This window comes from Monoraphidium neglectum, assembly GCF_000611645.1.
Source record: "Monoraphidium neglectum strain SAG 48.87 unplaced genomic scaffold scaffold01873, whole genome shotgun sequence".
NCBI classification, from domain to species: domain Eukaryota; kingdom Viridiplantae; phylum Chlorophyta; class Chlorophyceae; order Sphaeropleales; family Selenastraceae; genus Monoraphidium; species Monoraphidium neglectum.
In genome coordinates, this window is record NW_014011755.1 from 1 (window position 1) to 11,536 (window position 11,536).

Sequence of the window (11,536 nt, forward strand, 5' to 3'; positions counted from 1 at the left end):
GTGGTGCTGGAGGGGGGGCGGGCGGCGGCGACGGGGAGCGAAAGGGCCTGCCTGTGCGCAAGGAGCGGGAGCAGCAGCAGGAGGGAGAGTCAAAGGAGCAGCAGGAGCAGCAGGAGGAACTGCAGCGAGAACAGCAGCCCCAGCAGCAGCAGGCCGACAGGCAGCAGCCGCAGCAGCCGCCGCAGAGGCGGAGGCAGCGGGAGGAGCGCGCAGCCTCGGCAGTGCCCAGGGCTTCCACGGACGCGTCTGGCGACGTCAAGGCGTTGACGGCGGCCCTCAAGGCGCCTAGCATCTTGCCTGGCCGCCTTGCGGGCGCCATTGTTACGCCGCAGGGGGCCGGCGGCGGCAGCGGCGGCTTCGACATGCAAAAGGCGCTGTTGTCAGCTCTGAAGGGGCTCAGGTGGGACGGCGGTCGGCGCGGCGGGGCGGAAGCCGGCGGGACGCAGCCGTCGGGCTGGTGGGATCTGGTGGACGGCAAGAGCAGGCAGCAGCGGCAGCAGCAGCAGCAGCAGCAGCTGCAGCAGCAGCAGCTGCAGCAGCAGCAGCTGCAGCAGCAGCAGCTGCAGCAGCAGCAGGAGCCGGCAGATGAGGCGGCAGACGTTCTCGCGGACGGAGGCGGCCCGCCGGCCGGCGAGCAGCGGCGGCACTCAGGCGCCGCGGCGCCGGCGCCGGGTGCAGGCGGCACGGGCGGCGTGGCGCTCGCCAGCAGCGGCGACGACGCAGCACGGCTGTCCAGCGCGGTTCGTGCGGCCGCCGAGGCGCGCGCGAGAGAGGCGCTGCGGCGGCAAGCGGTCGGGGCGCTGTCCAGCTTCCCCCTGGGAGCTGATGTGAGCAGCTTCCCCCTGGGTGCTGTGGATGTCCCCAGCCACCCTGTGGAGGGCCTGTCCCTTGAATCCCCTTTGAGCATGCAGCTGCCAGAGAGACCAATGCACGACAGCGGAGAGGGGTCCGCCGGGGGCGACGGTGGCGGTCGTGGCGGCAGCGGCGTGGCGGCGGTGGAGGGGGGGCCTTGATTCGATTGAGGGCGGCTGAAACGCGCGCCGCTGCGGGGTGCGCGCATGCCGCCTGCATTAAAGCAGCCATCCCTTTGTCCGGCAGCATCTGTGTTGGGCGCCTTTTCTCAGGCCCCTGCGTGTTTCGGGCATTGCATATTTGCTGATGTCACTTGAGATGGCTCGTGCATCGGCCCGTCCGTCAAGCTCTGTCGGGTTGTTGCTGCATTTGCCCTCCTGCCTGCCAGACCGCAAATGCAGTTATCGTGCATCCTGGCCCCGATCGCGTGCACCAAGTTGTCTTATCGCTGCATTGCTATGCATGCTCTTAGCGCCGTCGTCCCTTTGCATGCAAGTGTACCGGTACCCACACCTCGAGTGACCGAAGGGCAAATCGGCACGCTGCCTCTTGCCCTCCGCTGTGTTGTTGACTCTGCACACACGCCCGCAACATTCACCTGACCTTGTAGCTGGCTTTATGAGCGTGATAGTGTTTTGTGTAAAGTTAATAGCACTATGGCATGGTTCTCAACTCATTCTTGATCCTTCATACAAGAAAAGTCAAACAAGGTCCACACATTTGAACATTATCAGACTGCGCGTTTGGGCCCGTGGCTCAACGCTGACAGTTGCGCATGGTATTTGAATATGTCTATGTTCGTGTGTAGCCGACACTTTTTTGGTCACGTCTTATGTGACACGTGCACTCAACGCAGAGTGACTCAGTGACAAGACACCGGAACCAGCCTTGCGCGGGTAATGTTAAAGCGTGAACATACACATGATAATCGAGCACTTATGATGTTGTATCACTCCGAAACGTGTACGTGCGGCCAGCCGGATTCCATTAGCCGACGAGCCGGGCACACTCGACTCGCCGACATTGTTTATCGCAGCGAGCGTTCAATCTCACGCTCATTGCGAACCGGTAATTTAATATCACATTTGAACAAAAATAAGCATCAAGATGGCGCCTGTTGAAGTGAGCGGTGGTCGATGCGCATGCACTGCGCAGAGGGCTCGAGGGCCCAGCCGACCGTAGCCCCTGCGAGTCGACCGTGCCGGGCAGGTCAAAGCAAGCCTTGTCGCCGCAACATTCGGGCTCGAAATCAAGGGCTGCCTGCGCGTGTGTGCAACGGCGTCCAGGCCTTGCAGCACAGCCCCTCCACATGGCCGTGCCCAGAGGCTCAGCCTAGCGCACCCCCCACCCCGCCCCTCCCTGCTGCCCAGATTGAGCGCTCCTACAGCGAGGCCTATGACCTCCTGAAGGGCTGCAAGGACCCCGATGTGCTCAACACGGCCCACCCCAAGCTGTCCCAGGAGGCGCAGGCCACCGCGCCGGGCGCGAGGCGCATCCCCTTTAGCGACATCTATGCGACTGGCAAGGGGCGCTCCTTCCGTGCGGGCGGGCTCCTCAACATGCCCACCAAGGAGATCCCCACCCACGGCGCCAAGATGAAGAACATGGTCACCTGCGGCATGCGCTGCACGGCCATCGGCTCCATGCACGTCATTCTGGCGCTGTACGGCTACAGGTGCGCAGGGGCAGCTGGGCCGGCGGGTGATTACAAGGGGGCCGGGCACCGCGACGTGGCCCCAGCGGTGATGGGCTCAGGCAGGAGATGTGAATCGACGCGCGCTGGCCCCAAGACACAGGCAGCAGCCACACAGGGGGCGCGGCATGCCCGGCATTCTCTGGGGGAATCGCGGCGAGCCGCGGCGGCTGGGGCAGTGTGCAATGCAGCCCCTAGGCCCTATGTGCACACCGGGCTGCACTTGGAGGGCAGGCGCGCTGACGCCTGCTAGTCTTGCGGCTGCTCCAGTCAGCCTTCTCAACGCATCCTTACCCCACTTCCCTCCTCCCCGCCCCCCTTACGCAGCACCTTCACCTGGGGTTGGGCGGCCGTGGGCTGGTCCATCTTTGCCTTCTGCGGCATTGTGGGCATCACTTTGGGCTACCACCGCATGCTCACCCACAAGTCCTTCAAGACATACAAGTGCCTGGAGTACCTGATCGCGTTCGTCGGCACCCAGGCCGGCCAGGGCGACCCCATTGAGTGGGTGTCCACCCACCGCTACCACCACCTGCACACCGACACCCCCCTGGACCCCCACTCCCCCTACGAGGGCTTCTGGTGGAGCCACCTGCTGTGGCTGACCGGCACTGAGCACTCCCTGCTGGACTACGCCAACGTGCCCGACCTCAAGAACCAGCTGTTCTACAAGTAAGTGGTTTATGAAGGGGTTCTGAAGGGGGGGGCAGCTGCCTAAAGGGAGGAGTCCCTAACATCAGCAGGGGAGACTTCACCAACCAGGGGCAATGGCCGGACCTTTGATGGTGACCAAGCAAGACTGCATTACTTGCAGAGTTACCTGGCTGCTGAATTTGCCGTTATGTTGGCTCCTCATGCACAGTGTGTGCATCGCAGCACCGGCTATGCACAGGTCTTTAATGCTGCACAGTTCATGCCACGCGCCAGCTCTCACGGCAATCCTCGCACCTGACCCATCTATGCGTACATTGGCCCCCTTGCCCAGGGTGATGGAGTTCACCTTCTTCCCGCTGCTGTTCATTGTGAAGCCCGTCCTGATGTACCAGATGGGCGGGATGCAGGCTGTGTGCTGGACCTGCGCGTTCCCCCTGGTCTGGGGCTACCACACCACGTTCCTGGTCAACAGCGCGTCGCACATCTGGGGCACCCGCCCCTTCGAGACCGGTAAGCACGCAGTTGTGGCTTTGACTCAGGCACAACGCCACACCAGGGCCCAGTGAGCTTGCCTGTGCCATGAAATCAGGCCCGGTCAGCCCCCCCCCCCCTTGTAAGATTGGGCTCTAGCCTTGACAAGCGCACTTCCAGTGCTGTGGGTGCATCCCTCAACCCAAATAGCTCGCACAACACCAGCCCTCCCTTGTCTTGCTGCATTCACCAGGGGACCTGTCCACCAACTGCTGGTGGGTGGCGCTCCTTGCGTTTGGCGAGGGCTGGCACAACGCCCACCATGCCTTCCCCTACTCTGCGCGCCACGGCCTGGAGTGGTACGAGTTTGATGCCACGTGGATCCTCATCTGCGCCATGAAGGCGCTCGGCCTGGTGTGGGACGTGCAGCTGCCCTCTGAGAAGGCCAAGGCGCTCAAGCGCCGGAAGGAGCAGCCGCCCGCCGCCGTGGTGACGGCCGTTGTCACCATGGAGAAGCAGGCCGCCCGCAAGCGCAAGGCCTAGGCCTCCCATACGCGCGCGCGCGCGTGCTGGCCGGTGAGCCTGCGCCGCTGGGCTGCTTTTGAGGGGGCTGTTGAGCCGCTGAAATCGTGGCCGCACCCCGTCTCTTCCACCCATGTGCATCATCCAGTGGCCCTGGACTATTTGCATTTGCCGCTCCTTCAGGCCATCCACACAGCACCTCTCAGCGCATCCCTCACAGTACCAAACCGGCTGGTTGTTGTGGGGGTTTGATGGGCTGACAATCTTGGACGCACGGCCGCGGCCAACCGCGCACCGCACAGAAATGTGTGAGCTCGGCACACTGAATACTGTCTGCCTGTCATCTCGTGACACCAAGCCCACCCTGCGCCCCTCCTTGGGGGTGTCTCTGCTCAAGGCAAGTCGCTGCTCAAGGCAAGCGGCAGCCTCAGCGCACCTGCGTGCCCTTTTTGCACCAGCTTGAATCCATCAAAGTATTAAATCACCACTCCTATTGTAACGGAGCAAATACACTGGTCTCTGCACGACCTGCCACTGGGAGTCATCCTGTGCGAGGGAGTATGCCAGCTTGGCCTCGAGGCCTGCTCGAGCCTGTAAACTTCAAAATTGAGGCAAAAGTGATGCATTGACAAAAGGAAAAACCGCAAGGCAGCAACAGAGGCGGTTGAGGGTGGTGGCAAGCACCCCCTGGTTGCTGGTCGCACCGTGCGTGGCTCGAGGGCCTTGGGCTGCGAAGAGGCGCGCTCGCGGCATCCTTGCCAGTGATGTAGGTACCCTCTGGTCGGTTGGTAAAATTATTATAGTGAAGCTGTGAGCATCAAGCACGGCACCATCCAGCCTGTAGGTATTGATCTTCCCTGCTGCGCCAGCCCGAGCCCGCGTGCATGAGTACAGCTTTGTGGGCCGGCGCTGCAAAGAGTTGCCAAGCTCGAGTGGATGTGTTGGTGCAGCCCTCTCTTGGCCTATTTATAATGCACGCATAATTTTAAGGCGCTTCATAATCATCCAAAGTATTTAGAACGCCATCTCATCCGCACGCCCCTCGCTGGCCTAGCTCGATAAAATTACATTGCAGTGACCCGTCAATCCCACCGATCCAGACCTGTGCAGGCCCGAGTAGTTCCAAGCTACTGATTTAGAGTGTAATACAGCGTGCTACTGCTTCGTTGCGAGGGCTTTTGCGGCAGTCAGGCTCGACACCACAGCCAGCCACCATCACGGTGCGAGGGCTTAGTACGCCCCTCGGCGACTTTCAGGCGAGTTATATTCCATAATGTGTCATGCGTCTGCAAAAGGGGTCCCACCGGCTAGGATCGGGGTCCAGCCCCAGTGCACTGCCGGGGCCGCCCATGGCCGGGCCAAAGGCCAGTGTTTCCCGTGTATTTTCGTCAATAGCGCCAAGCAGCTGGTTTGATGCGAGTTCCTCCCTGTCGCCGCAGTGCGTTGAGGTCACCCGGGCCACCAGCACCTGCAGTCCCACGGCCTCTCGCCAGCTGCCATGGCGCCCGATGCGACGGCGCGCTCCTACAGCGAGGCCTACGACCTCATCAAGGGCTGCAAAGACGTCGACGTCCTTAATACGGCAAGCGCGAAAGTGTCCCTAAAAGCACAGGCGCGCGTGCCCGGGGCCAAGCGCATCCCAGGCTCTGACATCTATGCGACCGGCAAGGGGCGCTCCTTCCGCGCGGGAGGGCTCCTCAACATGGAGACCAAGGAGATCCCCACCCACGCGGCCAAGATGAAGAACATGGTCACCTGCGGCATGCGCTGCACGGCCATCGGCTCCATGCACGTCATCTTTGCGCTGTACGGCTACAGGTGCGGTTTTTTTGGGTGCTGAGGGTTTCCCCTCTCTGCACGACACGCATGCCAGGGGGCCAGCGTCTGACTGCCGCATCGAGCAGATGGTGGCTGCGCCCATCATGCAGTTGCACCAGGGGAGCGCTTTGAATTGGGCGTGCACCCGCCCTCTGCAGTGGCCCAGAGCAGGCGGTATGGATCACCGCCTCACCCAAACCCCCAATGTCCCCCCTTGCTCCTGCCTAAAACACAGCACCTTCACCTGGCGGTGGGCGGCGATTGGCTGGTTCATCTTTGCCTTCTTCGGCATCGTGGGCATCACCATGGGCTACCACCGCATGCTCACCCACAAGTCTTTCAAGACATACAAGTGGCTGGAGTACCTGATCGCGTTCATCGGCACCCAGGCCGGCCAGGGCGACCCCATTGAGTGGGTGTCCACCCACCGCTACCACCACCTGCACACCGACACCCCCCTGGACCCCCACTCCCCCTACGAGGGCTTCTGGTGGAGCCACCTGCTGTGGCTGACCGGCACTGAGCACTCCCTGCTGGACTACGCCAACGTGCCCGACCTCAAGAACCAGCTGTTCTACAGGTGATGCAAGTCAGGGGTTGATGCACGCCAGGCATGCTGCAGCAGGATGCGGTTGATGGCGTGCAGCAATGGCAAGGCAGACGATGATAGCTGGCCAAATGCAGCAATTGGAGGCTGTTGTGTTTGTGCTGCGGTGGCTGCGAAGCGGGGCTCTCAAGCACCTGCATCGGTTTGATAAGACCGCCAGTCTCACCACTCCCAGCCCCCCTTCCTGCCGGCTCCCCTGGCTCAGTCTGGTGCACGATATTGAGTTGTCAACCTACCCTCTGCTGGACCACCACAGGGTCATGGAGTTCACCTTCTTCCCGCTGCTGTTCATCGTGAAGCCCATCCTCATGTACAAGATGGGCGGCATGGCGCAGGTCTGCTGGACCTGCGCGTTCCCCCTGGTCTGGGGCTACCACACCACATTCCTGGTCAACAGCGCCTCGCACATCTGGGGCAGCCGCCCCTACAACACTGGTGAGGCACTGAAGCATGGGCCAACGACTGTGGTCAGAGCAGCTGCCCTTTTGGGCGCGTGACACGTGGACATGCTTTTGGCCCATTCACTCCAGCCTGCTGCTCCGCAGCATGTGTGGCTGCTCCCTTTCATCTGTGCATCCACCACGCTACTCACGTCCTGGTGACGCCACCCAACCTTGCAGGTGACCTGTCCACCAACAACATCTGGGTGGCGCTCCTCGCGTTCGGCGAGGGCTGGCACAATGCCCACCACGCCTTCCCCTACTCTGCCCGCCATGGCCTGGAGTGGTGGGAGTTTGACCCCACCTGGTACCTCATCTGCGCCCTCAAGTCCCTGGGCCTGGTGTGGGACGTGCAGGTTCCATCTGAGAAGGCCAAGGCGCTCAAGCGCAACAAGCCCGCCTCCGCGGCAGCGGCCGCCCCTGTGGCCGAAGCCGAGGCGGACACAGCTTGCGGCCGGGACCAGGACGGCAAGGCGGCAAACACCAGCAAGGAGGAGTGATCCAGCCACCCAGCCCTTGCTGTGCCGGCGGCGGTGAATTGGGTATGAACCTGTGCTGCACAGCTGCCAGCCCCCCGCCGTCGCCTGGGGGCAGGCGCGTGCTGGTGCAAGGAATGCCCACTCGAGAATGAGCAGCCCCCACACTGGCGCGGCACCAAATGCTTGCGAAACAATTCAGGCTGCGTTTTTGCGCCGCCATCGTTAGTGTTGAACCGCGCCGATGGGAGATGCACCAATGGATCAAGCGTGCTGATGGCTGGTCTTGGCCCACATTGACTCCTGCTCCACCCTGCCGATACCCTTTCCGCTTGGCTGCACTCAGCACGCCCGCTGTGTTGCTTTCAGCGCCATCGCTTGAATATGTGCTTCACGGCAACGCCTTGGCAGGCTAGGCGTTTGGACCCAGAGCGCCCGCCACCTTGCGGCATGCGCACAGCAATGCGCACGCACATGGATTGCGCTTCAAGGGTCGATTGACCGCGAAGCCGCCCCTGACCCTCGCCTCGGCCTATTGCTGTGTGCCATCAATATCACCCCTGCTGCTTCCGCACTACTAGTCGGCCTTGGACCCCCATGCGCAGTCTCCGCCCAGCTGGCCGACCTGCGAGCCGGCCAGCTGGGCGGTGACTGCGCGTGGGTTCTTGCGATCACCCTCTCTCACTTGCGGGCCCGTTGCCCACACCCTCAAGGCGCGAGAGGCGCTGCCCTCGTCACCAGCCACGCACTTGCCGGGGCTGCAGCGCTGTCCTGGGCTCAAGACGACGGCTGCCTGGGAACAGTTTTGTCCCTGCCTGTGGCGTGTTCTGTTGACCTCAATGAGCCTGGCCTGTCGGCACGCCTGCTGGGCTCGCGTGTTGGCGCGCGAACCCAGACAGCAAAACCTCTGATTGTGCTTCCGCCCTGTCACGTACACACGCACTGCGCACTCGATGTGGGCAAATTTGCGCACGTGTCCGCACGCACTCCCGGGGCGCAAGCGGTCACCACAAGGAAAAGTCTAGCGTATGACTTGCTCACAGCGGGACACCCACCACGTTGCTGGGCCTGCTGCCGGTGATTGATATGATGTACAGGCCCCAAATAGCTTTTTTGCCAGATTTGCCTGTTGCAGGTCAAGACCAGCCGCCGTCAGTTGTTCGCGGCGGGCCAGCTTTTTTGAGCATACAGAATGCGCTAGCAGGCGCCGCCGCTGCCCCCGCGCCAGCCCCGGCGCACCAGCAGCCGGGCTCTTTAGCGCACATGTACTATGCGCTTCTGACTTGATCCACAGGACAGTAACTCCCGACTATGCACCAGTTTGCAACAGCATGGCTCCCAGGCAACCAAGGGATCAAAGGGAGGTCATCTGCAACCTGCCAGGCTCGTAGGTCGGCCGGATGAGCCCGCTGCCGCTGCAGTGGCCTCCAGCAGGCGCACCGGGATCGGCAGGACTATCCCTTTCTTGTGATACGCTCTGCCCCGCCGCTTTGCAGTCCGCGTGGTTCGCATGCAGAAAGTGTGCAGCAGTGACACCCTTACGGTGTCCAGCCACAGGCCGGGTCCAGCGTGGCCATGTTGGCCGTCCAGCAGATGCCTTTTGACAGAGTTGCGCGTATCCCGTGCTCCATCCCCGGCAAGCAACGGTTGCAAAGTAGCCGCTCCTGAGCTCGTGGGAGGGGGCAGGCAAAGGGCAACAACCATGCCCGGTGCTGGGCGACTGTGGCCGCCCCTGCCGCCGTTGTACCTGGTCCAGAAGCGTGTTTGCTTGGTTGCTGCCCTGATCTATGATATAATTTGTCCTGCCCTTTGTGCGAAAAGCAAACTCCCACGGTGGTGTAAATACAGAGCAAATGTCAACGTTACAGTTGATACAGGCGACAGGCCTGCCAAGGCCGGCAACGCACGCAACCATGATCAACATGACATGATTCCAGCAGCTGCTGCGGGGTGTCGCATGCAAGCCATGACAGCGCGGCATGCGGGCGGCACAGCAGCAAGGCAAGTCGGTGGGCACCGGGTTTGCAGACATGCACGGCTTGCGCCATGCTTTCGACAGAAACGCCTGGGTGCATGTGGTCGCGAGCGTCGCAATGGAAAGGGGGCGCGCGCCGGCGCACAGGCCTCGAAGAAAAGTCGTGGGGTGCCCATGCTGGGACGGGGGTCAAAGGCAAACAGGGGGCCAGCAAGTGGCGGGTGGCACATCCGGATGGTGGTCAGGGTTTGGGGCGAGGGCGCTGGCGCCTTCGACGGTGTTCACAGATACGGGCGCGCGCTGGTGACAAGTCAAGTCGCAGGTTCAGGGGGCGGGGTGCGCTCGCCTGGCAAGGCGCGAATGGGCAGGCATGATATTGGTGACGCGCAGTGATGCATCGGAGGGGCAGTTGGAATGTTCGAAGATGCGGTCAAATCCCGATGCATGAATGGCAATCCCCGGCGCCGTTAGCCATCAAGCAGAGCATTAAATCAGCGAGCACGGCATCAGCATCGAATGCCGGTCAAATGCCGTCGCAAACCAGAGGGTCAATACAGAGAAGACGATCAGCAGACCTGCCAGCGGGGTGCCCCTGCACCCCTCGCGGGTCAAACTGCGGGTTGGACATGCCGTCACCCATCACGCCACACGCAGCGCTCTTTGTTAGTCTTGTACACGTCGTCCGCCCTCGAAGCCCCAGCCCGCAGCGCCGCGCCGCGGATCAAAACACGACACCAGGCTTCTTCCAAACAAGCAGCACCGCCGCCGACGCCGCCGCCGGCCAGCCGCAGCCCGCGCCTGCTGCCGCGCCCGCCGCGCCGCCGCGGCTGCTGGTGCTGCGGGGCAGTGGCAGCAGCTCCTCGTGCACCAACTCCAGCCCCTGCCCCGCCATGCGCCGCTTCACAGCCTCCGCATCAACCTCGTCAGCGGGATCATCATCATGACCCCCGCCACCGCCGTCGCCGCCGCCGCCGGCCCCATCACCCCACCCTCCCTCCCAGTCACCCACTACGGCGCCCCCCTCCGCCGCCTCCGCGGACGCCGCAGCCGCCGCGCCGCCGCCGGCGCGCGCCCGCGGCGCCGGCAGCGAGACCACGACCACGCCGCGCGGGAGCAGGGCGGCGGGAAGCTGCTCGAGAAGCTGCCCCAGGCCGGCGTCCAGGCGGCCGTGGGCGTCCTCTAACACAACGGCGTCCACGGGCGCCAGCTTTGGGGGCAGCGCCGGCAGGTGGGGGTAGTGCCAAAACCTGCGCGGGGGCCGGCGGGGGTGCGGCGCGGCGGCGGTGGAGGGGAGCGCGAGGGCGGGGCGCGTGTGGGGGAGGAGGGACAGGATGAGGAGGAGCCGCGTCGGCGGGGGTTGGGGGCCGGGCGACGCGCGCGCGGGGCTGGGATTGGGTGCGGTTGCGGGAAGGAGGCGCGCGGGCGCCGGGGCGGCGGCGCGCGTCCGTGTATGGCGTTGCTCACCGCACTCTGTCGCGGTCGACATCATTTGGGACTTCTGCCACTAGCTGGACCTGCGGGGTGGGGTGGCGTGGGGGTTTTGGGGGGAGGGGTGTCGGGGAGGCGGAGGGCAGGGCTGGGGTCAAGACCGCCGCGCCTGCAGTTGCCGTTGCCGCCGCGGCCCGCGCAGCCTGAGCTGCCGCGGCGACTCTGCCGCTCCTCGCTGGCCCGTGCTGACGCGGCTCCCAACCGGCCGCCGCGCCAACTGCCGCAACGGCGGCCCACGCGCCCGCCCGTCGCTGGCGAGCAGGCCGGCCGCCCCGTCGGCCGCCCGGCCACCCGGCCACCCGGCCCCCGCGCCGCGCCGCGCCCTCCTGCCGCTGCCGCGTCGGCCCGGCGGCTCTGTCCCCGCACCTCGTTGCCGCCGCCGTCCCGCGCGACAAACTCGAGCCGGCCCTCTGCTTTGAGCTCCTTGGCGGCCAGCACCATCTGCTCGTCCGCCTCGATGCCCAGAACGTGGCGGAAGCTGCACATTGTACGGGCGGTTGTGTGTGTGTGTGTGGTGTGTGTGCGTGCGTGTGTGTGTGC

General features: G+C 63.8%; 4 protein-coding genes across 4 annotated transcripts; 3 read left to right on the forward strand and 1 right to left on the reverse strand.

The window, feature by feature from the left end:
• Nucleotides 1-362: 362 nt before the first annotated feature.
• Nucleotides 363-1,013, forward strand: MNEG_9256 (hypothetical protein; the record flags this gene model as incomplete). The annotated part of the gene is made up of 1 exon (XM_014042269.1): nt 363-1,013. One exon carries the CDS (start codon nt 363-365, stop codon nt 1,011-1,013), a length of 651 nt encoding a protein of 216 aa, XP_013897723.1.
• A 946-nt stretch (nt 1,014-1,959) lies between these two features.
• Nucleotides 1,960-4,213, forward strand: MNEG_9257 (stearoyl-CoA desaturase (delta-9desaturase); the record flags this gene model as incomplete). Its single annotated transcript, XM_014042270.1, has 5 exons — nt 1,960-1,974; nt 2,223-2,527; nt 2,873-3,217; nt 3,531-3,709; nt 3,924-4,213. 5 exons carry the CDS (start codon nt 1,960-1,962, stop codon nt 4,211-4,213), a joined length of 1,134 nt encoding a protein of 377 aa, XP_013897724.1.
• Nucleotides 4,214-5,690: 1,477 nt separating this feature from the next.
• Nucleotides 5,691-7,557, forward strand: MNEG_9258 (stearoyl-CoA desaturase (delta-9desaturase); the record flags this gene model as incomplete). The annotated part of the gene is made up of 4 exons (XM_014042271.1): nt 5,691-6,010; nt 6,246-6,590; nt 6,874-7,052; nt 7,238-7,557. 4 exons carry the CDS (start codon nt 5,691-5,693, stop codon nt 7,555-7,557), a joined length of 1,164 nt encoding a protein of 387 aa, XP_013897725.1.
• Nucleotides 7,558-10,229: 2,672 nt separating this feature from the next.
• On the reverse strand, nt 10,230-11,482 carry MNEG_9259 (hypothetical protein; the record flags this gene model as incomplete). Its single annotated transcript, XM_014042272.1, has 3 exons — nt 10,230-10,755; nt 10,973-11,022; nt 11,363-11,482. 3 exons carry the CDS (start codon nt 11,480-11,482, stop codon nt 10,230-10,232), a joined length of 696 nt encoding a protein of 231 aa, XP_013897726.1.
• Between the last annotated feature and the right edge of the window lie 54 nt (nt 11,483-11,536).